Here is a 25,830-nt window from a genome sequence, read left to right as displayed (position 1 = left end):
GGTTTGTTTCATCTTTTTTCATAATACAACTTTCTCGTGGATATATTGTAGCACCTTTTGGTCTCATAGACCTATTGGTCTTTTGTAGACAATAATATAATTTTCTTTCTTTCCTCTCAAGCCCCTCCCATTCACAAGCTATGATGCATGGTGAGATCCGTGTGTAAAGAATGCAATAGAAGTTAGACCTTATCATGAACCTTGTGGAGCCAGGGTCACCTTGTCTACCAGCTCTTCCACGAAGCTGCAAGCCAAATAACCACCATCCAGAAGAAAATCAAAGAAAAAATACAAGCACTTGAATTTTTTTACTGCAATAACACTGCTCAACATCAATACTTCTTATGCAAAATTGCACTGCCTCTTCAGCAATATTGTGAAAGACGTCCCTATGATATAAACCTGGTTATCAATTCGCCGGGATTCATGCAGGGTGGTCCCAAGGACATGGAGGCCGCCGAGTTCCTTCACCTCATCACCTTCTCTGCGGCAGTGAGCCTGACAATCCCTCAAAATTGAGAGATACGCAACTGCTATTGCAGGGCCCAAAGTGATAGTTTCTGCCCCTTGGCATCCTGCCATCATCTCTAGCTCTTGCTCATTTGTTGTTACTGCAAGATCCAAGAACGATGCAAGCTTTTCCTTTGCTTCAACATAGCTCCAAACCGCACCCCCTCGTCCAATAACGTACTTTGCTGTTGTACAAATGTTAATAACACTTCGCCTGCAAACACAATCTGGCAATATGACAGAAACTACACAATAGAAACCATACCTGTCACAGTTGCCTTTTCCAGCTTTGCGAGGCTTGCTGGACTAAACTTGATCCTTGAAAACACCTGCGAAGAGCAAGGTAGGCAACTTGAAATGAAATGATGCACACAAAAAGAATCATAAGTGCATACAAAGGGAAACACAAGGGGGTGCATGAATGAGCATGCGTGTGTGCATGGTAGGGGTGTGCGAATGTGAAATATTAGGCACCATGCGCAAAGGAGGATCTTCATCTATCTTGAAATCTGTAGCCTCTCGCGTCAACATCGGGAGAACCCTTTCTTCGACAGCCTCCTTTGCAAGCATCTGTACAAATCACTGTGTATGTCAGAAGCATCCATAAAGAGTGAACAGAGCCAGATATCAAATTTCAGACACAGAGTATTGAATTGTTGTACTTCTGGATTTCCGCCAAGGATTATATCAGTTCCTCTGCCAGCCATGTTTGTTGAGATAGTAATGGCCCATTTTCTTCCAGCTTGTGCAACAATTTCTGCTTCTCTTGCTGCATACTATCAATATTGAGTTCAATTAATTCTAAAGCCCAGCACACATCATCAGCTGATGTGCCCAAAATGGCCAAAAAGGGGCATAGCGTCAAGATAAGCCTACATTGAAGCTACACATACTGAGGAAGCAACTGATTTAAACAAAAACTACAATAGCAATTAATTACCTTTGGCCGCGCATTCAAGACATTGTGTGGGAGTCCACTCTCCTCCAAAAGCTCTGACAGTACTTCTGACTGTTCAACACTGCAAAGAAGCATCCAAAAAGTTACTTTATTCCAAGATAAATACTGTTTGAACAGCCACGCAAGATCTACATACAGTAAACAGACTAAAAACACTAGAATTGACATGGGAACTTTTGCAGAGAGACATTATTGAGCAACGTGCAAAAAAAAAGGGCCGCAACTTTAATTCTACTTTTTATGAGGAAAAATAAATGAATTTTTCAACAGCTGATCAAGGCCCAGATGGCCTTGAAATCCCAAACAGATACAATGTCCATACACTCCGTACTGCGCAATGCCTAGAGCATTCCCTAAATGCTATTGCAACAAGAAAGTGAGAAAACAAAACGAGCACATAACTGCAACTTGGCAGAAGCTTTAAAAAAAGCATTCTGAAGCACTATAGAGTTTTAATCAAATACTTCTCTGCAAAGGCTGCAAGCTCTCAAGAAGGCGGGATCAGCATGACACTATTCAGACCTTGGCACCACTTTAATACTTCTTTCTTTTCCTTTACATATATATCTATACACGTCCATGCGGGTGCAACCACGCAAGCATGTAAATACATGCAAATGCAAGTATGCACATACATACGTATGTATGTATGTAAATCAAAAAATTAAAGCCTATCACTTGCAAGAGTTTATGTGAGTCTCAACTCTCAAAAAGAAATCAATTGCAAAAAACACACCTGGTTGTTCCAACCAGGACTGGACGCCCTTGTTCATACATTCGTATCACCTCCTCCCTTACTCCCAGCCATTTCCCCTCCATTGTCTGAAAATGAAATCAAAAGCACAAATAAAATCCATGCTCTCTAGTACTATGCTTTCTTCAATAAGAGAAGTCACACTTTTCAACAGCTTTAGAAAGCAGCCCAAAGAGTGCATACAGGATAAAGTTGAAGTGGAAGGTCCTCTCTAATATTTGGTAAGTTTGTCGGAACTTCCACCACTGGCATCTGAAATATGCTCAAGAATTCTTTCTCCTGTAAAGAAAAATATCAATTTCCTTTCTTTCTCTTTGTATCTCTATCTATATACACCTCTCTCTATATTAGCTCGTTGACCTCATTTCTCTCTACTTTTCTTTTGATCTCAAAGACCAATTGGGTCTTTTGAAGACACTACTATTACTTTTTTGGTTTCTTTCTACCACTCAGATTCACTGCTCCCAGCTTTCTAGCAAAATAATGTTACAGCAGATTCTGCATAAACTGCAATCACATCCATATGCAGCACCTCAAGCTCAATCTTTAAACACATGGTAGCTAACATATCGCATAAAGTGCATCCCCTTCAAGCTAGAATTACAGCTTTAGGACCAATCTACATAAGCATGTGTGGTTTTGGCTGATTACCTCTGTCTTCGCAGTACCTGTCATGCCAGAAACCTTGGAATAGAGCCTATAGAAAGACTGGTTTGTGATTTGTGCAGCCACGACGGTTTCTTCCTGTCAAAGAAATCCACTTAGTTAGCACAAATACTGATAAACAGTCTTGATAAAAGTATCCTTACCTACAAAAAGCACATGTTCATGTGTATATACCCGTATCGCAACCCCTTCTTTTGCTTCAACTGATTGATGAAGGCCATCTGACCACCTCCTGTTCTCTACAACTCGTCCAGTAAACTGCGATATGCTAAGCGTTTTTTGTGCTTTAAAAAAATCGATGCCTCTTCAATAAAAGTACAAAATTATGCATTAAACTGGCCAGTCAAAACACCTCATCAACAATTTGCACAGCACCATCCTTGACAATATAATGTACATCCCGTTGATAGAACTCTTTTGCGCACAGAGCTGACATCACAAATCTGGCATGCATGAAAAGGTAGCAAACTCAGTGTAGAGGTGCAGAAGATGTTATTTCTTTATGCACCTGTATGTGTAAAATGTTTGAAATGAAGGTCCACTAACAGTATGTAATGCCCAGGCTCGCACTAGCTCATGTATATAGGGCCCCAATTACAAGGAATTCACCATGGTTGAGCAGCCCAGATATCCAGTACCCTAGTGTGGACACCAGACAGTGACCCAAGGATCCAAAATTGTTCAAGTACGTGAAATCAAATTACCGGGCCCATGGATCCTTTTCACTCCAGAGGTCTTCCGTATCTAAAGCAAGCTCTGCAGCAGCTATGCCTTCCTCAGTGAGCTCCACACTTTTGTCCATAAATTTTACAGTATAGTGCTGCAAGTACACGTAAATAAATGCTTACTGACATGTTAATTCAACAAGGTATAGCTTTCCTGCAATTCACAAAAATGTTATCTTTTTCACCTGATTTCGCACAAGTAATTCAGCTACTTTGGTGGCCACGGGAAACCGAGCAACATCCTTGCTGGACTGCAATCAGAGTTACAAAGTTTAAAATAAAAACCAAGTTTGTATTCTGACAGAGAAGTAAATGACCTGAAAACTTAACTGTAGTGCTAATGATCAGTGGGTTCCTTCCTTCGTCGATGAGCACTGAATCAACCTCATCAATAATGGCATAGTTGAAGGGCTTTGGCCTGCTCATGAACTGAAACGTCAGACTCAAGGATAACACAAATTACACACAGAAAATATGAACACAGAGAAGATGACCATGGGGACCGCAAACCGCACCATCGTAACACTTGCGCTTCCTTTTGCTGACTTATATTATCACGTAGGTAATCAAACCCGATTTCCTGCTTGGGTCATGTATGAGTTAGCATACCTTGACACAACAGCATTAGTGGTGAATCCAGACTTCCTAAATTGTTACATAGAAGAAAAAAGAAAGAAAGGCATTTTAATGTCTGCACCAGCCATGGGAGGACATGTGAATCAGTCATAAGAGACAAAAGTGGTACAAACTTTTTCAGTTTGTGAGCAGGCCAACCTGCAGTGGGAGAGGGAAAATACTATGAAAAGGCTCCCAGGCCCTCTTTTAAGCATTCCTTCCATTTCTCAGCCCCAGCCCCTCTTGAGCAGAATTCAGTAGCCACAGAGCAGTCCAGATCAGGCCAGAACTCAGAAAATCAGCAATTAACTCCCAAGGCCTTCAAGATTGCACATGTACTTGCACTTTGGCAAAAGAAGTGTTTTCCTTCTTGTGTATAGCCTGATGACTAGAAACAGCTTCTCACTCTACAATCCAGCAATCTTGTTGATGATAACCTGCTGCGATCACAGCAGTATAATAGCATTACTTGGCAATTGCTGTTAGTGTAGAGCCCACGCTGTTGGCCTTAATTCTTTAAGGCCCAGCTTAATTGATCATGATTAGGCATAATTGCATCACAGGGTTCATGGACAACATGAATCTGCACCTGGGGCAGTCTGAATTGTTGAAACTTCTAGACATTCACAACTTGGTGATGCATAAGCTGGCTGAGAGTTAAGCTAATTGATCATGCAGGCTCTAGGATAAAGCCAGCTAAAGGTTGTTGCTCTGATAGCACTTCGGTGCAAAACAGACCAGGCATTAGAAGAGGGCAAGCTAATTCATCACCCACCATCTAGAGGAAAGGCAGCCAAAGGTTGTTTGCTCCGATACCAGCGTTGGAAAAAGTGCTCCCATCTCTGTCAAGAGATAGCAGCACTAGACACAGAACAGAGAAGAGCACACGATGATTAAAAGGAGAAGAAATTATGATTTGAAAATGTACATAATTTGAGGGGCACACTGATTGAGGACACGCTGATGTGTCACACCTCTTCATATCACTGACACGTGCTTACATGGTCTGTTGATATGGCAATTAATCATTCAAATTTGACCCTTTGGATCAGCAACAACACTAGGACCACTTATGGATGGGGGCATTAGAAGTTTCTCTGTTTCTTTCTCTGTTTACATGCCCTTCAAATACAACTTTCATGCATTCAAAGCACACTTGAACATTTCAAATTCACAATATATGAATACAATTTACCGTATTGTTGGTAAAAGTTATATCACAGCTATAAGCAGCCTTCCTTGCAAGGTTATCCATCCCACTCTGCCACAGAAAGACACTTGATGAAGAATAGAAACCTGATCGAGTACTTCAACGGACAATTCACGCAGTGATGATGATCTTCCCAATAAAAAACATGTGGAAATGTTGAGCAACCTGAATAAGGCCTACTGAAAGCCCCAAAAAACGATGGATTATCCCCATCCAATCAGCATCACGTTGAGCAAGATAATCATTAACTGTGACAACTGGATCTCAAAGACAGTAGAGCAACGAGATAAGAATTTGATTCAATGGCTATATTAACCTCAATCATACTGTAAAGCAAAGCAGCTACCAATGAGGTGAAACAACAACGCTTTCCCTACATCCCAAGATGTGCATTTTGCTGCATCTTGAGCAGTATACAAACTATGGGGCGGGATATAATAACACTTAGAGCAGTAGAACCAGTACATTTAAGGTTTTAGTAACAGATGTTGAAGTCATATTAAATTCTGAATTTAGTTAAGCACCACAACTGAAGTTATTACTCTAGAGGTATAGGGTATTAGAGGTGCCATGTCATAACCTTCTAAGGTCAAGGTGTAAGTTGGTCACAGGCCTGTCTGCTAGGGTTAGGGTATACAGCAGCCAGTCCATGGTGGATGGAACTCCATGACGGAGAGAGAGAGAGAGAGAGAGAGAGAGAGAGAGAGAGAAATGAAATGAAATGAAATGTTATATTAACGTCTTCAAAAGGCCATAATGACCTATGAGACCAAAAAGTTACATCATGGGATGAAAAACCAGAAAATGAAAAAATAAAGATGATACTACTGGCATCTAGAAAATGAAATTGGAACTGGAAGGTAAACAGAAACCCTTATAGGGTGTGAATATAGTGAGGGGGGGGGGGGGGGGGGGCGGGGGGGGCGGGGGGGGGGGTACGCTATGGAGGTGAGTGGAGTACAGTGAGGGGATACAATATCATGCGGGACGGGGGGGTACACTATGGAAGTGCCTCCATCTCATAATATGTGCCGCATCGGACGCTGGCAGATCTCCTCAATATCCTCTGTGGTCAACACCCTGACTGGGTGTCCCGCATGTCTCGCAAGAATAATCCGAATCCGCCGCTGCAACCTCCGTCTATGTTGGGATGCCCTCCTCCGTAGTCGTGGGCGTCTGGACCACCCAAGCTCAATCCCACGATCAATCAGTGTACCGCTAGTGTGGGCGGTATCCATGTCGTGCTGCTGCTGTGGTCCATTTGGCACAGTGGTGGCTGGACTAAAGAAGTCTGTAATGTGCCTCTGAGTCTGGCTCTCTGTGCGCCTAAGCAGGCTATCTCTATATCTCCGCAGCTCAAGCAAGAACAATCCCAAACACCTCTGGTCCTGATACCCCATGACTCTGGAAAGTGGTCCAAAACCCTCTCTGAATAAACAGTGGAAACGACCACGTATCTCATAGTATGCAGTACAATGGCATATATAATGCAGCTCTGTCTCTGGCTCCCCATGGCATACTCGACATATCCTGGCCTCAGCTGGTATACCTCTATATCGGCCAATCTCAATCTCAAGCTGGTGTGAGGATGTGCGAATCTGACCAATAGCACATCGTTCTGCATAAGACAAGTGTACATCCATGTAACTGGGTCTGATCACAAAACCATCTGCTGTGAGATGAAGAAAATGCTCTCTGTAGAAAGCCATCTTCGTGCCCAGCTCCTCAGTCGGCTGTATCCATGTCCTCCTAATGTCCAGCTGAACTAAATCCCGACGGATGATCCACCTCCTATGCTACTAGAGGCCCTCTTCCAGACGATCTGCTTCATACAGAGGATCAGAGATATGCCATCAGATCGACTCTCACATAGAGCTTTTGACGCGTCCAGGCAGCTCGCAAAGAGTGGAGATAGGAGATCACGGTATTCACAGATGATACAGTGGCTCACTCAACATGGTCTTGCAATAGATCACCTGCCACCTTTCCAGTATGATATACATGCACCACACATCCAGCTCTCTCAAAGTGAGAGGAACAGAGTCCTTCGGCAGGATTTATGGAAGCGATAAACTCAAGAGACTTGGATTACACCCAGTCAGCCTCTACCGTTGAAGATGCTATACTACAGAGATCAGTTTATGCGTATCTCAGCGGATGGATTCATACAGAGACCTGGATACATGGATGTGTACCTACCCAAGTGGTGATTGGCCAGCTCAGAGTGTCATCACACCAGCTTGAGATTGAGGCAGGTAGGGTAGCACAGATCCCCATAGCAGAGAGGATATGCAAACTATGCCAGGAGGAGGTTGAGAGTGAGGAACATTATGTATGCAGATGCAGAGCATATAGTGTCATTAGAGAGAGATACACCACCATCTTCAGTGGACATCCCTCACTCCGCCAAATCATGGAGTCCGCAGACTAGCACAGATTTGGCCAGTTCTTGCTAGCGACACAGCGCCACAGAGAGAGACTGCTACGGACTCATACCACAGGGAGAGGTGGGCGACAGCTCCAGCTCACTGATTTCTTCCAGAGATCTATCCCAGTGCCTATCCTAACACAGGAGGGGGTTACACTTCAGTGCGCTGCGAACCTTCGAGCCAGACGGAGACCGAGAGCACCAGGCTACCAGACTCCCACACTACATCAGAGGGAGATCACAGAGATACGGGCTCGACATCAGCACCATATCCAGGAGCGGCTAGCCCACTTACACTCACACCCCGAGATCATGCTCCAAGGTATTTTTGCCTCGCCATCGCCTATGTATCACATATTACACCCCCATTATGGTACTGGTTGGATCTAGACAGATCTGCATTGCATTCTTGTATACCCTGCGCATATAGGTTGCATACTAAGCCTCTAGCAGTAGTGCTCCATCCATCACACCCCCCCACTAGCTCAGTACTTTCATAGTTTATTTCATGTTCATTTTGTCCTTTTTTTTCTGGACATCCAGAAGACATTGACAGTTGTACATTGATTTGTCTCATAGGTCGAGTTCGGCCTCTAGTAGACGTTAATACAGCTCTCTCTCTCTCTCTCTCTCTCTCTCTCTCTCTCTCTCTCTCTCTCTCTCTCTCTCTCTCTCTCTCTCTCTCTCTCTCTCTCTCTCTCTCTCTCTCTCTCTCCTGCACATCTGCTTCAATTTTGTGCGTTATATTTGTCGTAAAAGATTGCTAAATTCTGAGCATTGAAGTTACCAATTCGGCCTCGAAGCTTCCGCATGTTACATTGGTATCAGTGCCTTCTTGAAGTGTGAAAATTCAGCTAGAAAAACCAGAAAAAAAAGAGAGAAAATTTTTTTCTCGCTTGTGGTTGGTTTCTAGACTCTGGTGGACCACCCCCTTTCGTTGCAACTCCTGTCCCTCGAAGGACGGTTGGTTTTCAGCCTCTGGAAGTCTCCCACACACACAATGGATGGTCAGATTGCGCTCCGGAAAGGAAGTGTGTTTTCTTGCTATGGGGAGCTACAACGAAGAGAGAGAACGATAACCTTGGGACCAAAGTGCACCAGGCAGTCCATCTAGGGCATAAGGCATGAGTGTACCAGAGATGTTCCAACAGATGATGCGAGCAATCGCAAAACAGGGTACCAAATTGGAAGAGCATAAGGCACAAATCTTGGCCCTAGAAGAGCGCACCCGTTCTCTAGCTCCTCTTTTTCCATCTCCTCCCTCTCCTTCCATTTCCCAGATTCCAGATCGTCTACAAAATGACCCTTTTGAAGGGTCACGACTGCAATCGAGTTCTATGATCGAGTTGTAGATGCGTACGTTGGAGATTGAACAGATGGAAGACCGTGCAACAGTAGCCTGTGCTGCTGCACAAGACGACGACAGGCGACGCGTGGAACATGAAAGATACCTTGCGGCTTTGTACGCAAGAATGACACCAGCGGCTTCCTCCAGTCATTTTCCGGAAAAAATGAACTTCAGTAAGTATAATGGTAAACTCGATCCCACAACTCTTTATTCCTGGTTGCATCAGTTTGAAGCATATTTTGCCGCAATTCGAAAAAGTGATACTGATAGAGTGATCTTGGCTAGTTGATATTTGGAAGGTGAGGCCATTCCTTGGTGGACCCAGTGGGCTCATGCCCACACCAGATTAGGTATGGCAACTTATGTTTGGGATGAGTTTGTCCTCGACCTTAAGCGTCAGTTTCTACCGCTCCATTATCTTGTGCGACTCAAAGACGAGTTTAGGGAAGCACGTCAAAACGCGCAACCGGTCCTTCAGTTTGCCAATAAGATTTCAAACTTATGTTTGCAATTGAGCTTATCTAATAAGAACAAGAAAGGGCAATTAAATTATAGCATGGAGATGCAAATCCAATGAGAGGTGCGTATGTTTAGACCAGCCACCTTCGAAGCCGCACTCTTGCTTGTGCAGAGTGCCGAAATGAAGCATAATGGCAAAAAGCCCAACCTACCACTCCCACGGCAACTGCCTCGGGGGAAAAAGGCCAGAACCAAACGTGGTCTTCTCCAAGACAGAGCACGGGAGCCTCTAGCTCCAAGAATTCGACCAATGCACCTAGACTTACTCCAGACCAGAAAGCTCAAGTAGGCAAGACCGGTGGTAAATTGAGTGCTAAGGAGACAGCTCAATACAACAAGGAGGGTAGGTGCTTCTTTTGTCATACAAAAGGACACATTTCTAGAGAGTGCCTTAAGAAGACTACCACTCCACAGACAACCACCCCAGCCTCCACGACTTGAGTAGCTCCCACACAGACCCCGGCGGTTGCCCCTAGTTCTTAGATCCCAGTGCTTTGATTGGTGCAATCGTTAGCCAGGAGCTTGAACACAAGCAGAAGGACGCCCATGACCAGGAGTATCAGCACGCCCATCACCAGGAGTATCAGCGCAACGAATTGCTCAAGACCTTTGGCTACATAGGTGGCCAGAGAGTCATTGACAGTGGCAATACGGAGAATGTGGTCATGGAACACGCAACTTGGCGAGCCCGTTTCGTCTTGACTTCGGTGGATAAGAAAGTTGAGGGATTTAGCACAGGCATGACGACGAGTGCAGCTCAGAGTGCTAAAATAGTCATTCAGGGCGTAGAGTTCGTGCGTGATTTTAAGGTTGCCCCTCTTATAGGACCAGACATAATTTTGGGCATTCACTGGTTTCATGAGTTCCAGCCAGATATCAAGTGGGACAAGTAGACTTTCGTGATTAATCGAAATGTGTCTAAAGCCCCACTGACCATAAGTGTGAGCCAAGAATCCCGAACTTTCCTCTCATAAGCCATTTACAGGCTAAAAGGGAAATCAGGAAAGGCATACAATGTGCGATGATTTACATCCACACTGCCCAGATGGTGGCCAGGGCTTCAGAGAAGTACCAGGTTCTCCCTGACAAGTTCCGGAAGATTTTTCTTCGAGACAATCTCCCTCCCTAGCTCCCTCCATCCAAACCGGAGGACCACAAAATAGACCTCCTCCCAAGCTCGGATCCCCCGAGCAAGTTTCCATACCACCCGTTCCAAGGCAATGGAATCGGAGTTGGACCACCAACTCCAAGAATTGTTGCAATCTGGCTTCATACATCCCAGTGTGTCGCCATTTGCAACTCCGATCTTGTTTATCAAGAAGAAGGATGGGTCTTCTCGATTGTGTGTCGACGATTATCCTGCACTCAATAAGCTGACGGATCTCACCGATTTGCTAAAGGGTGTCAAGACTAGAAGGCAGTAGATTCGAATGGCTCCACGAGCGTTGGAGACATTCAAGAACCTCAAGGTGGCTTTGTCAAAAACGCCTTGTCTAGCGCTTGCCTCATAAGACGAGCCGTTCCAGGTGATCACCAATGCGAGTAACATCGCAATTGGTGATGTTTTACAGCAAAATGACCATCCAGTAGCTTACATGTCTCGTAAGTTACTGCCCATAGAAAAGAATCGCTCGGTCTACGATCGGGAACTCCTAATAGTCATTCAGGCCTTAAAACATTTGGAACATTTCCTTTATGGCTGTGAATTTGAGGTTTGCACTAACCATCAGGCATTACGCTGGATTCAGACAATGCCAAGTGCCCAATGAAGTGACTGACAACACCACTAAAGCCAAATCTTCCAGCGATTTGGTGGTATGATGGAGTACCTTCCAAGAAAGGCCAACCCACTGGTCGATGCTTTGAGCAGGAAGGGACAAGTGACTTTGATTCAGACCACTAGACTCGACCTCGCTGGTGCGGGACTAGATGACATGAAGCACACATACGCGGATTCCGAAGAGTTTGGTACACAGTGGGAATAGGCATGGGATGCCACAAGACCATGCCAAAAGGCTGACTTTGTGTCATGAAGTCATTCAGAACAACTCTTCTCCATGATGCCCATGATGCCCATGATGCCATCACTGGTGTTCATCGGGGCATGAATTCGACTCTAGAGAGACAGTATTATTGGCCAAGAATGAGGCGAGATGTGTTTGCACATGTGCAAGAGTGTGACATTTATCAGAAAGTGAAAGCTCCTAGTGGGAAGAAGATAGGGTTGTTACAACCTTTACCGATTCCCGAAGAACCTTTCCAAGATATATCCATGGATTTTGTCACGAATCTGCCTTCCAGTCCAGGTAAGTGTAATACTCAGTGCTTGACTATTGTTGATAGACTTAGTAAATTTGTTATGCGTATCCCTTGCAGGGCCAATGTGACCGCCGAGGATGTTGCCCATTTGTTCATTTGGCATTGGTACCCGATTGGCGAGATCCCTAGCACCATAGTGTCAGACCGAGATGCCAAGTTTACCAGTCATTTTTGAAGGACATTGTTTAATAACTTTGGTACTAAATTAAATTTTTCTAGTGCATTTTACCACAGACTGATGGCTATGTCAGAATACGCAGCGGAGATGATAACCAGATCTGGGAACACAAGAGCAAAACGCAGTGCAGAAAATCACAGCACAAGAGAGAGAGAGAGAGATAGAGGCGTGTAATTCTGCTCTATATACACAAGAAGATCCCGAGAATACTACAAAAAATGACAAGGGGCTAGGGGCCTTTTTATATGGCCCCCCATCAGCAGTCTGTAGGGCAGCCGGCAGGACACAAAACACCTCCACGACTGAAAATCTACAGTCGGCCAGCAGCACAGTGGGTCGGCCAGCATCAGGGAAGTCCACGACTCATGCAATGCAGTCGGCCACTTCCAGAATCTCCACAGATGCAGTCGGCCAAGTTCAAGGTCCTCCTGCCACTACTAGACTGCCTCCCATGCCACAGAAAAATAGGGAAAAAATAGGGGGAAAATACGGAGAGTGGGAAAAAAATGAGAAAACACCTCATAAGGGCGGGCACACCCACAACAAAGGCCCTGGTGTATAAAAATAGACATGAGATGACTTCTAACACCCCCTCTCAGCTCCTGGCTATGAAACCAACCACAGGGAGCTGGGGTGCCGCCTGAGCAAATCCTGAGATAGCGACTTCGTGAAGAGGTCCACCGTACTGTCCTCCGTCGAACAGAACTCTAGCAAGATGTCATCAACAAACGATCTGTTCACGAACAAAGTGCCTCTGGATCACCATGGGTTCCCCTCCAGTGGAAGCCCAAACCTGCAATGCAACCTCCGCATCCTCACCACCTCACAAGCAGCATCACAAGCAGCCTGGTACTCTGCCTCTGCCTCTGTCCTCGACAAGGCAAAAGATGACTGCCTCTTACTGCTCCGTAAAACTGCTCCTGGGCCTGAAGTAGATCTCCTTGTGTCCGGATCTCCTCCCCAAACTGAGTCACTCCAACCATGGAGTCGGACTCCATCCAACAATCCCCCTCCTGTGTACAAGAGTCCATGATCCTACGCATGCCACAGAAACCACAGGCAACGCAATCCTGCCTCACAAAGAGTCATCTGCAACCATGAGCTCAACTGCCTCATCAGGAAGCTCCCGTCCAATCTGGTGTCCATCAACCAGATCAATGAACCATTCTGCTTCTGAGTCAAAGAGGCATCACACTGCTCACAAGGATCAACACCTGTATTTACGGTGCAAAAACAAGTCCTGGAAACCTGATGAAGACCACGCAAGGCCTTCTGAAACTTGTCAACCACCCCCTCTGAATCCGGAACCACAAAGCCTGGAGTATGCACCTCCTTCTGCAAGTAATCAACTGCCACCTGCCTGGCTTTCCGAAAGGTCCCCGTGGAAAGAACATCCTCATCTACAGGAGGTTCTTTGTCCCGAATACTACGAGACATCAGAGTATAAGTTACCTGTTCAGTTTCCTCTGACTGATGAACACAAGAACTACCAACATCAGTACTGAAGAGTTCCTACCAACAACTGCTGCCATCTACTGGCAAGCTATCCACCATCTGGTCCCGAAAAGCCTGCACCTGCAGCGTATCCACACTTAAGTGGCCATTACTAGACTGCCACTCATCACAAACCTGAGGACCTGGGAGAGTGAGTGCTGAAAGCTTGTAAACTCCATTCTCCACTCCGCCTTCCCAAACTACCTGGCCTGTTGCTTTGTCCCGGAGAGCAACAAAGTGCTCATCAAACTCCACCCGTAGGCCAGTCTTGCAAACCTGATGCACTGACAACAACAAATGAAAACCAAGTGACGGAACATACAACACCTGGGAGGAATGCTTCCCCCCTCTGCCATCGGGAACTATCTCCATCCTACCCTCACTGTGAACTGGGATAGTGGATGTATCCCCAGTAAGAATGTGACCAGAAAAACCTGCAAAGATCCTGTAAACCGGAACGCGAAGGAGTCATGTGCCTGGAAGCACCACTATCTAGAATCCACTCCCGAGTATCCGTTGCGGAGAGTCCTTTAATCTCCTCCCTGCCTCAAGAAAATGAAACATCAGTGTCCACCACCTCCAGGTGCACAAAAGCCGGAGTCTTCATGATTGCTGCTGAGGAATCTGCACCCTTCTCGGTCTTCCGCTTGGGACACTGCCTCCAATAGTGGCCTTTCTCGCCACAATCATTACAGGTCCTCTCTGCCTTTAGTTTCTCACGGTCAGTAACGGACTTCTGCTCAGAAGACTTCTTCGACGAAGCCTTCCCTTTGCCCATGTTACGGCCTTTCGACCGTTGGCCAGTTAAGGCCTCCGAACCTCCACCCTGAGGAGGGTTCGTGAATCGTTCCTCCTGGTCCAAGACCATGGGCACAAGCTCCTCCCACGTGATGGTGCTGAGCCTGCCACTGGTAATCAAAGACGAGTAAAATGCTGAGTACTAAGAGGGCAAGTGTGACAGCAACGTTATGGCCATGTCCTCTGACGATATCTCCTTCCTAGCCTGAAGAACTTCCTGCTGAAGACCCTGCAACTTGTTAATGTGCTCCTGCATTGTCGACGACTTTGCGGGGCTGATAACCCGCATCTGTTCTTCCAAGGAAATCCTCTTCATGGGTGATACCCTGTTGTAAAGAGAGGCCAAATGCTGCCATATACCTCTGGCCAACGTCATATGCTTTACATGATTGATTACCTACGGTGTGCAGTTGAGAAAGATAAACGAACGGACCCTGGCGTTGACACGATCCCACATCTGTGCCTGTGCCTCCCGGTCCTTTCGAATCGACAATAACAGTGAATAACTCCCCTTCCTCTACTTCCGGCCATGGAACTCCAACAACAACGAAATCAGCGAGGTCGTAAGACTCCAGAACAGATTCCATCATAACCTTCCATATGCCGTAGTTGTTCCCGTCCAACTGACGGTCCACCGGGAACGTGGGGAGTGTCGGGATCTTCACATGCCTCTCGGCCATCTCAAACAGATCTGCCATTGCGGGGATGTACTCTGAAAAGGGTGGGTGGGTGGGAACAAAGAAGAACTAACACCTGCAAGTGGCTGTCCAGCAAATCAGCCCGCCGTCCTCTTGCTTCTCCTCTTCCCGAACAGTCCCGTACGGTCCACCAATCAGCAACACAACAGTCCCCCTCTTGCTCACACAAATCCCAAGAGCTATCTAGAGCCTGGGCTCTGATACCATGTCAAAATACGCAGTGAAGATGATGACCAGATCTGGGAACACAAGAGCAAAACGCAGTGCAGAAAATCACAACACGAGAGAGAGCGATAGAGGCGTGTAACTCTGCTCTATATACACAAGAAGATCCCGAGAATACTACAAAAAATGACAAGGGGCTGGGGGCCTTTTCATATGGCCCCCCATCTCAGTAGTCGGCCTGCTGTAGGGCAGCCGACAGGACACAAAACACCTCCATGACTGAAAATCTACAGTCGGCCAGCAGCACAGTGGGTCGGCCAGCATCAGGAAAGTCCATGACTCATGCAGTGTAGCCGGCCACTTCCAGAATCTCCACAGATGCAGTCGGCCAGGTTCAAGGTCCTCCTGCCACTACTAGACTGCCTCCCATGCCACAGAAAAATAGGGAAAAAATAGGGGGAAAATACGGAGAGTGGGGAAAAATGAGAAAACACCTCATAAGGGCGGGCACACCCACAACAAAGGCCCTGGTGTATAAAAATAGACAGGAGATGACTTCTAACAGGCTACACAGAAATCTACAACCAATTGGCCTTTGATGTGCCGAAGTGTTATGTCCACGATCAGCACGGTAAGTGAGAAACGTATTTGCCTTTAGTTCAAGCTGTTTTGAATGATTCCTTTTCTTCAGCTATTGGCAGGACTCCATATGAAGCAATGTTCGCTATTGACCAAAACCTCGTCTTCAGTACCTGAAGCGAACAAAATGACGGAGTCTTACCGGGAGATTTTGGAATCAGTGAAAGACAGGTTGGCTAAAGCAAAGGAGGCCTACAATCGACAGGCCAACAAAGACCGAAGGGATATGAAGTTCTCGGAAGGAGATTGGACTTAGCTTCGGATCATGAAGGAAAGATTGAAACAAGTGGGCAAGCGATGCCTAAAGCTATCATTCAGGAGCTCCGGACCTTTTTCCATCCAGAGAAAGATTAACGAGGTTTCAATGAGGTTGAAGTTACCTCCGGGTTGGACTATGCATGATGTGTTCCATGTCAATTGGCTAAAACCGTATGCAGGTCCAATCCCTTCGGAAGTGAAAGACAAAGCAGAACAAGATATAGTTGACAAAGCTAAAGTGATGGTTCCAGAACAAATCCGTTTGCACTGCTTCAAGCATGGCTCTAGCCGAAGACAAAGACAGTTCCTCACGAAGTTTCAAGACCGAGGGGCCCACGAAGCGATATGGCTTGACAAAGAGTTCTTCGGCGACTATCTGGATTATTGACGGACTATTTGGAGGCTATGCAGCTTCCGTCAAGTTAAGCAGAAGGGGATGTCACATGCATCCCGCACTTGGATGCCACGTGAACATATCTGAACAAGAAGGTACAGAACCTGGAGTGGAAACTAATCCCATGTGAGCCCAATCCGGGACGGGTCAGCAAGGTTCCATTCTATGCGTCCGAGGTCAGGTGTGCATTGTCCTGCACATGAAGCAGTGCCAATCCGTGCTACAAGTCTCCCTCTAGAATGATGTCAGGTGATCTGAGTATCTGCAACCAGGTGCCGGACATTTGTGTAGGCATGTAGGTTGCATGTAAAGAAGGGGCCAGCCCATAGGGACTACCCCAGATCAGAGATTAGAGCATTACCAGTGGGCAGGGAGCAGCTTAGAGCCACCCCAAGGGACCAGGAAGGGCCCACCAGCCCTAGTGTGGGCTGGGCAGGATGTCGGCCAGCTCTATGGGGCCTGGCCAGGCAGCCAACAGGGCTACAAGCCTTACCCAGCAAGTCGGCCAGGTGTGGGGGGCAATCCCACACACATGCGTTGCGCTGCCCAGCAGCCTGGGCACTGTCCCAGCCATGCGCAGATTTGGCCAGCCACTTATGTGGTGTGAAACCATTAATTGCATAGTTTGGCTATTTTACCTAGTCGTGAGCTATTTGCTGCTGGCCGACTCCAGTAATCTGGCCGACCATGCTAGAGAAAAGGTATAAAAGCCCAGCCAAGAAAAACGATTCATTCATCTCATTGTTCACAAAGTGCTGAAGCTACTCAAGGGGCCCGGACAGCCAAGGAGGAGTTAACGCAAGGTGAATTCTGAAGGTCAAGGGCAGAGGTTTACCTCAGCCAAGAAGGTCAAGATTCAGTCTTTATTTTCTGATTTGCATCATTTTAATAAAGCAAATACACCATTCGTGGTGGGGGCCCACAGACATTATTTGGGACCCTTGCAGATTTGACTCTAGGAAAGCCGACCATTGACGTGTGTTCGATGGGACCCTGGCCAGTGGGAGTGGCAGGACCCCTTCAGCCCGAAGAGCCTACCACCCCTTTCTTCCATTACACAGCAAGGATGGGTCGCAGGATACAGATACATGCTATAGACAGCACCCCAATGGCACCAAACCATTGGGCCTCCCAAGGCATTTCAACCCAATTCCTAGGATATTTTTGGCAGCGACTGAGGGACAGCTTTCCGCCAAGGAAGGTCACACTCTTCCTCTGGCAGTTGGCCCACCGCAGCCTCGCTGTTAGCATTTGATATCCCCCTAGCAGTCCTTGGTTCAGATGGGGGACCAGTGCTTGTCTTTTCAGTTGGTCCTTGTGGCCGAATGACCCTTTTCCCCCGCTCAGTGGTGGCTCACTTCAGCGGGGAAGGATTCTTGGTTTTCATGCTCATCAATGGCACATCAACCTGCATCCGGCCAAGGTTGCCCGCGTAGGCTCTTGACAGCTTTGGCTCTGGGAAAGCCAACCATTGACGTGTGTTCAATGGGACCCTAGCCAGTGGGAGTTGCAGGACCCCTTCAGCCCAAAGAGCCTGACCACCCCTTTCTTCCATTACACAGCGAGGATGGGTCGCAGGATACAGATACATGCTATAGACAGCACCTTGATGGCACCAGACCATTAAGGCCACCCACAGCATTTCAACCCAATTCCTAGGAGATTTTTGGAAGCAACCAAGGGACAGCTTTCCGCCAAGGAAGGTCACACTCTTCCTCTGGCAGTTAGCCCACCACAGCCTTGCTGTCAGGACTTGGTTGGCTATCTGTGGTAAGCTGGCACGTTGTGTGCAGTCCTGTAGTCGCAGCGGCGTTGCCTTTGGGAATCGGGATTGCCCCAAAGTACAAGTATGGCAGAGGATTCTTGGTCTCTACATGACCGAGAGATCCACCCTTCCAAGGGGAGCAATTGCCTGGGTGACACTGAATCAACCCCACCCTCCACCGAGGATGCAGTAGGAGGGCAGGCTCTCCAACTCCTCCTGCAGGATTGACACAGTTCCCACTCCCAACCTGTCGTCTAAGACCTAGTCTCCAAGCACGTGTCAGAGATGGAAGATCATCCGCAGCATTGCGGCAGCAAGGCCATCAAGGGCATCCTCAACACACCACACCCCCCTGCAGGGGTGAGTCCATCAGCGCTGTTTGGACTGACACCGTTCACACCCTCTATGGCCAGTGGGAGAAGTGGGGGAAACTCCAGCGAGATTAAGATCACGTGTAGGCGGCGAGAGGCTTTCTTACACACAGGGGAGCAGAAAGCAAAAAACAGGCAGCGCATAGTGCCAAATGATCTCACCATCCGATCAGAAAGAAAGGGTCCCTAGTGTGTCCCCCCCCCCCCCCCCCCCCGCCCCCCCCCCCCAAAAAAAAGGTACAAGGTGATACAAGACAGCCCAACCATCAATACAAGATATGCAAGGCACCTAGAAAATTATTCTTCTCTCTATTCATGTTTGATGATAGAAAAATCTCATAATCATATGGAGCCAAGAACTGCATCACAGTGCTTCTCAATGGTGCAATAAGGTAGTCTTTCCGGTCCATATATACCTATATATGAATGCAAAGCTTTCCTAACACACATCACGTTCTCCTCTTTATTTTTGAAATTCATACTAGATTTCCTAGGCATTCCCATCCAAGATACATCAGGTCCCAAGGTGGGTACCAACTCTGTAGATATGAAATTGAACAAGCCAAATCATCAGACATGAATAGAGCAGACTGAGATTGCAGCTGCTCCCAAGCCTTACACACTTTGTAATGCTCTTTGGGGTGTTCCAATCACCCTTAAATATGAAAATTCTGGTCAACCATCAAGCAACAAAGGACAGGAAACCAACTCGTCATTGGATGGCAAGAAAAGGAAGTTAGGGGTAAGTCTTATACGATAGGTCTTACTCATGAGCGACAGGCAATCTATATACAAGGGAAGGAAAGATCGCGCACATGCAGAGACAAAAACTGAAGTTAATGCTTTTTTCGAGGTACAAGGTACTCCCTCCTTCCTCTTGAATGTTGGCACAAAGTATCCCTCTCTCCTCACTTTTTCCTTAAAGTCAAGATGGAGAATTAGACAAAAAAAATTTCAAAGTCCATCCATGTGGTGCCAGAATTGCCTTTAAGCTTCAGACCTCTCCACTTATCACCAGATCTGTCTTTACAATGCATACGTGCACATAATGTAATTGGACTTTTTGCAAAAGTCCTCACGATAAGAGCAACATCAAATTGGTGAACAAAATGGCCCATTCAGTAAGCAGGTGTGACACGGCCAGATCTTCAGGATCCACTCTTGCTTGCTTTCCTTTTTGCTTCATATACACTCAAGTTATGTGCAATGATGAGGTAACCTCTTCTGTCTTCTCTTCTTCAGCTATGTTTCCTTAATATACTTGCTTTATCAACTCCCAATGTTCTTCCTTCTATGCCCAAGTTTCTAGAATGAAAGTGTTTTCTCTTTATATATAGCTTCCTGCTATATGTGTTCTTAGGATGCCCATCCTTGTGAAAATAGAACCAAGTTGTAGAATTCTATGACTTCAAAAAGAGAACTTACCTTTGCTGACAAGAGCCCTCAGTTTATCAATGACATTTGACAATAGTTCACCTTTGCTGACAAGAGCCCTCAGTTCATCAATGACATCTGACAATAGTTCCTCTTAGAAAGTGAGGCCACGTCACTCCTCAAATGTTGGAGATCTGGATAGATTAGGAGGCTCTAAGCTCTTGAGAAGTAGTGCCACAGTCCAGAGTGTTTCACTATTAGATATGCTAGCTTGGACTGAAGAATTAATTCCCATTCAAAATTCGAGGGACCCTCTGTCGCTCTTAGAGGGGTGTCCCATGTCTCCTTTGCAAATGTGTTGGTTGTATAACCATCTCTAGTTCAACAGAGCCCAAAAAAAAATGTCCATCATGATTCTTGTCCACCAAAGAAGGGGTTCGGCTCAATACCATCAACAGAGCCCCATAAGCCCTTTTGAACAAGGAGAACCCTCACCATCAACTTCCAAATATTATAGTTAGTGAGGTCTACTTTCTTGCTTTGAGAAGACTCCAATGCCATGACTTGAAATTATTAGAAAACACAAGATCCTCCAGGAAAAAGATCCCAAGTGAGGACAAGAGTAGAAGAAGATTCCAATGCTAGAATCCATAACAGAAATGACAAGTAGAGGGTGTCCGAGAGATTGGAAGAGCCAGAGCATAAGAGGACAGCTACGGAACTGGAAGGCTTCTTATAATGCAAAAGAGACCAAGGAAACATTAATGGAGTTCATGACTGCCCTGAATTCTTCTCACTATTCCAAATCCTTCTAGAAGATTGCAGAAATGGTGTAGTGTGCATTGCCTAAACGCTCTCTCCTAACTTGAAAGATTAAAGTAGACGATTAAACCCAACCAATGAGTGCAACTGCAAAGAACCCACTTGCAAAGGTGGGCTCTTCTAGCTCAGTTATAGCCCTTGCACCTTGGCCATGGACAGCATCATGAACCCTAGACTGGTTGAATAAATCTAAATTCAACTAACTTAAAGTATAGATACAGCATTTCACACCAGAAGTAGCAAAGCATCATTGAATACAAAAAAGAGGACAGATGTACAGCACATACCATGAACCCCTTCGCCTGTAAGAGCATTTAAATAAGCTGCAAAATCATAGTGGCAGCAAAGCCCAACACTTAGTCGCGAGCCCTCATTATTTTTGGGCCTTCCAGTTCTAAACATACAGTATCCAATAACTAAAAGCAACATGAACCTGCCAGGGGAGACACTAAAGTTTTTCCTTCACCAGTCTTCATCTCTGCAATGGCCCCATCATGCAGCACTGCCCCACCGATGATCTACAATATCAGCATAATCCTTGAGAGGAACTTCATTGTATTTTTCATGACAAAGCTTCCAGTAAGTATTGCCAAGAAAAAAAAAAAAAAAAAACACAGCACTCATGTTGAGAAAATGCTCTCTAGGGCACCTGAACATCGAAATGCCTCATGCCTAGCACTCGCCTTGATGCCTCTCGAACTACACCAAACGCCTCTGTAAAATATTAAGCAAATACAAGCTGGGATGTAAAAAAACTTTATAAAATAGATGTGGAAGTGAGAAGGAAGACGACAGAGACACGATATACGATACACACCAGCTTGAAGTTCATCCAATGATTCCCCCTGCTTGAGACGCCGTCTAAATTCATCGGTCTTTGATTTCAGCTATATGAACACAAGCATTTTTCAACTATTAACACTAGCAAAGTGTTAACACATTGTTTCGGATCATGAGCAGGTGGTTCTTCTCTTTAGAGCAAACATGTGACTAGTGGCAAGAACTGTTTGAGGGAATGTGACCATGACATAAAGGTAACATGAATATATGCATTAAGAGGAGGAAGTATATAAGTGATTTGATGCACCATATACACATGGTGTGTATCACATGAATGTGATGGTAATGCTGCCTAGAGATGGTCCTTCTCTTGAGAGCAAGCACAGTAAGAACTGCTTGAGGGGATGAGATATTGACATAAAGGTAGCATGAATATGACATAAAGGTGGCATAAATAGATGCATTAGAAGAAGGAAGTACATAAGACCATATACATGAGTGATACACATGGGTGTATCACACGCATGTATCGATGTATTAGATTAACCATGGGGATGTATGTGATGGAAAAAACCTGCTCATTTGAGAGTATTTGCAAATCCTGCTCTAAAGCATTCACCGCGTCGACCAGCCTGCAATAGTCCCGAACTACCCAGTGATTCAAATTCATAAGTTGGCGCCAGCTTGATTTGGGCTCCTGAAAAATAACAGAGAAGTAAGAGTAAAAGAGGGCGAGGAGGGAGGGGACAGTGTGAGTTATATATGCTTTGAAGTGGGCGGCACGATATGATGTTTGAAGCACTTCACCTTGAAGGGCTGAGTGCGAGTGTTCGTGGTGGTGGTCGTAGCAGCAGCTCCGAGACACCTTGCGCTTGCAATCCATCCTCTTCTGTGGTGTTGTTGCTCGTTTTCTTGAAGCCATTGTTGTTTGGTGCGTGTGTTGAGCGAGAGGGACTGCCCACGTTGAGACCATGTCCAACCATGGTTTGCTGGCTCGACAAGGGGAGGGGTGTGGACGGAGGCTGCCAACATGTTCGTCATGTCTCAATACGTGGAAGCATACATCCTCCCTAAAAGACCTCACCTCTCAACAAGTACCGTAAAGCAAGTGTAGTGTCATATAAGAAGGTAAGAGTAGGGCTCTCTCACTCTCTCTCTCTCTCTAGTGTTTGACAGGGCAATTTCACACTAGACATGGTTCACTCTAGCACGTCGCATTTGTCCACTTTAACCGTATGAACATGTTTTTCCAATCCATGGGCACTCATGGTGGGGTCCCTCCTGAATGGGCACTTACTATACAAGCCATTTTCTTCATCATGCACTTGTTGCAACCAACTCCGCCTTTACATTCTTGGCCCGCTGTTGAACCAGGCCTTAGATTACTCACCCACATACACTTGTTGCAACAAACTCCGCCTTTACATTCTTGGCCCATTGGTGAACTAGGCCTTAGATTACTCGCCCACAGTGAATTTGGTGCATTTTACTCTTATAGAAGTCGAAAATCTGAAAAATGCATGATCTTGAAGCATTTCCCTTTTGTGATAATGAATCACATATATCACACTTCATGTGTCCTATGTGATCACTTGTCATGCTTGATGATAGTATTGCCTCACTCATAAGGAGTTTTATAAGTATAATGGTGTTTGGACCTAAGGTATTTGCGCTCTAGCTTGAAAAAACAAAATCACAAACCAATTGTCTATCATAAGCCTATAAGGGGCTTAACCAAGCAAGAAGGTTTTATGTAATAGTTTAATTGTATATCAACATAATAGGTTTTTTAGAAGAAGAAAAGCTCACAATCACAAATAATATGCTAGCTTTGTAAAATATAATTATATCAAAAAATAAACTTGAAGAGAAACATCAAAATATTAAACATCTTCTTCTCTTAAAGGAGTGAAGGAAAATTTATTCTAGTGGTAAGGAGTTGACAAAGCCTCTTAGGTGCAAAGTCATTATTGGTGTGGATAGCAAGCAAGGACCGTTATGACCATGGATTAACATGTGTAAGGTAATGATGTTCTATGTTAACTAAAGGGCTTCAATACACATCAAAAGATGATGGGTGACCAAAGCTCATCAGGACGGAGGACTAACAACATGGCTTGTCCACGAGTAGTAGCTCCCGCCCATCATCACATCTTTGGCAATGTTGAAAGGTGTGTTGGATATGTAAAGCCCCTAAACTAATAACTACATCCACACATTTATTTCAAGTCTTGATGTTCCTACATCCGTACATTCATTTCAAGCTTTGATGTTCCTACATCCGTACATTCATTTCAAGCTTTGATGTTCCTACATCCGTGCATTCATTTCAAGCCTTGATGTTCCTACATCCGTACATTCATTTCAAGCCTTGATGTTGCCCGAACATGAAGCTAACCCCTCACTTATGTTTTCTCCATATCATTAACCCCGGCACCATTGCTACAACTATGAAGTAGAGTCATTTTTTAAAGTTCAAGGCTCTTATGCAATAAGAAATATTTGGATCGTGAAGCTTTTAATCTTGCTTACAAGATAAAGCTTACTTTATCGCCAACTTGCATGTTTTTATGAAATGAAAAACTATAGGAGTGGTGAGGTTCAAAAGCTTTGAGAAGAGCTCTATATAAAGTATCAGTGTCTCCTTTATAAAAAAAAAAATACAAGCATCTATGAGTTTAACATTATATAATAAGAATACCACATGAATATATATATAGTGAAATATGACGTGGAGTGCGAGATATTGCTAGATATATACAGTGAAATATGTGTCCAATAAAAGTGGAGTGAGAGATACTGCTAGATAGATCTAGAATCATGACTTAAAAGCACAAGAAGACTACATGATCTATGACGTAAAAGCACAAGAAGACTACATAATTCTAGCTAGATCTAGAATCGTGACTTAGAAGCACAAGAAGACTACATGATCTATGATAGCCATCATGGATGCAACATATTAGGCCTTGTAGAGAAAATTCCTAGCTAGTGGTGGTGGTGGAATGCCCCAAGGCTGATGCTAATGTAGAGCTTGGGGTAGGCAATTCACCTTATGCAAGATGAAGTGTCTAACAAAGTGGCATGAGACCTCCTTGGGCTAGGCACAAAGAGAGGTAAGTTCCTTATATAGTTAGTCTAAAAACCTAGAAGTCAGAAGGATGTAAGCTCTCCATCAACCTCCATAAAGCATGTCCTAATGGTAGAGAGATCCTCCTTGGTGGATACCAAGACCGGAGGATAGACCTACATAGAGAGAAACCAATTTTCCATGAAGTTGTGTGATAAAGGATTGATCTTGGTGCGATGTCTCACTGGAGTGGAAAAATAGCTAAGATCTGGGCTTGGTGGCTATCTATAACTATGGGATAAATAGAGTGTAAGGCAATTTTTGAAGTCCCACAAGTCTATGAAATTTAATTTGAATCTTCAAACAAAGTGTCGAGTGTATGTGGAAGACATAACTATTGTGCAGGTATGGGAAGAATTTAAACTAAAAGCATATGCTGTGGATTAGGAGTGGCATCTATATCCGTGAAAGGAGAGTGTGGAGTTGTCAAGGAAGAGTCTCTCAATGGTGAGAGTGCTTGGTTGGAGAACCTAAGTATAGTTGGGCTTTACGCAAGTTGAAGGCATATGATGCTTATGGATTAGGAGTGGCATCTATATCCGTGAAAGGAGAGTGTGGAGGAGTCAAGGAACACTCCCATGATGGTGAAAGTGCTTGGTTGGAGAACCCAAGTGGGCTCTACGGGAGCTATAGAAGGAAATGAATGGTGGTGGTGGAGAAATGATGTATGATAGGAGCATGTCATATTGACGGAGAACCTCCTAGATTTGTCTCTATGTGAAGGAGAGTCTCGATACTCTAGGTTAAGGGCACATGGCTTATAGAATGGATCAAGCTCTCTCACCTAAGAACTCCTCGGGGTCGGGGGTGGCATGGATCGAACACTCTCACTAAGAACTCCTCGAGGTTGGGGTGGCATATTAAGCTCTCTTGCTATAAAAACTCCAGAGCACTAGGTATGGGTGGTGGGTA

The 25,830-nt window shown here is 45.3% G+C and overlaps 1 protein-coding gene across 4 annotated transcripts in view; it reads right to left on the bottom strand.

Annotated features, from left to right (window-relative positions):
- SECA2 (Preprotein translocase SecA family protein) overlaps positions 1-22,894 on the bottom strand; it is a 38,638-nt gene extending 15,744 nt beyond the window's left edge. For 2 of the 4 annotated variants that reach the window (XR_015268454.1, XM_086815804.1), the window contains exons 1-23: positions 22,596-22,894; positions 22,363-22,485; positions 21,826-21,895; positions 21,658-21,722; positions 21,442-21,526; positions 21,296-21,331; positions 5,604-5,701; positions 5,424-5,489; positions 4,129-4,193; positions 3,944-4,031; positions 3,799-3,864; positions 3,593-3,708; positions 3,241-3,331; positions 3,063-3,146; positions 2,874-2,966; positions 2,406-2,501; positions 2,205-2,290; positions 1,451-1,529; positions 1,173-1,286; positions 985-1,080; positions 776-839; positions 403-695; positions 189-244 (exon numbers count right to left, since the gene is read on the bottom strand). Coding sequence is in view for 2 of the 4 variants with exons in the window: in XM_086815804.1 (XP_086671930.1) it covers positions 189-244; positions 403-695; positions 776-839; positions 985-1,080; positions 1,173-1,286; positions 1,451-1,529; positions 2,205-2,290; positions 2,406-2,501; positions 2,874-2,966; positions 3,063-3,146; positions 3,241-3,331; positions 3,593-3,708; positions 3,799-3,864; positions 3,944-4,031; positions 4,129-4,193; positions 5,424-5,489; positions 5,604-5,701; positions 21,296-21,331; positions 21,442-21,526; positions 21,658-21,722; positions 21,826-21,895; positions 22,363-22,485; positions 22,596-22,829 (2,264 nt within the window). In the remaining 2 variants the exon portion in view is untranslated. The remainder of the gene's footprint in view (positions 1-188; positions 245-402; positions 696-775; positions 840-984; positions 1,081-1,172; positions 1,287-1,450; positions 1,530-2,204; positions 2,291-2,405; positions 2,502-2,873; positions 2,967-3,062; positions 3,147-3,240; positions 3,332-3,592; positions 3,709-3,798; positions 3,865-3,943; positions 4,032-4,128; positions 4,194-5,423; positions 5,490-5,603; positions 5,702-21,295; positions 21,332-21,441; positions 21,527-21,657; positions 21,723-21,825; positions 21,896-22,362; positions 22,486-22,595) is intronic. The other 2 variants (XR_015268455.1, XM_086815805.1) reach the window with 1 other exon arrangement.
- Between the last annotated feature and the right edge of the window lie 2,936 nt (positions 22,895-25,830).

This window comes from Cibotium barometz, chromosome 21, assembly GCF_041138505.1.
Source record: "Cibotium barometz isolate CiBa-2024 chromosome 21, ASM4113850v1, whole genome shotgun sequence".
In the NCBI taxonomy this organism is placed as follows: domain Eukaryota; kingdom Viridiplantae; phylum Streptophyta; class Polypodiopsida; order Cyatheales; family Cibotiaceae; genus Cibotium; species Cibotium barometz.
Note: the sequence above shows the minus strand (reverse complement) of the source record. Positions and strands in the feature narration are given on the sequence as shown.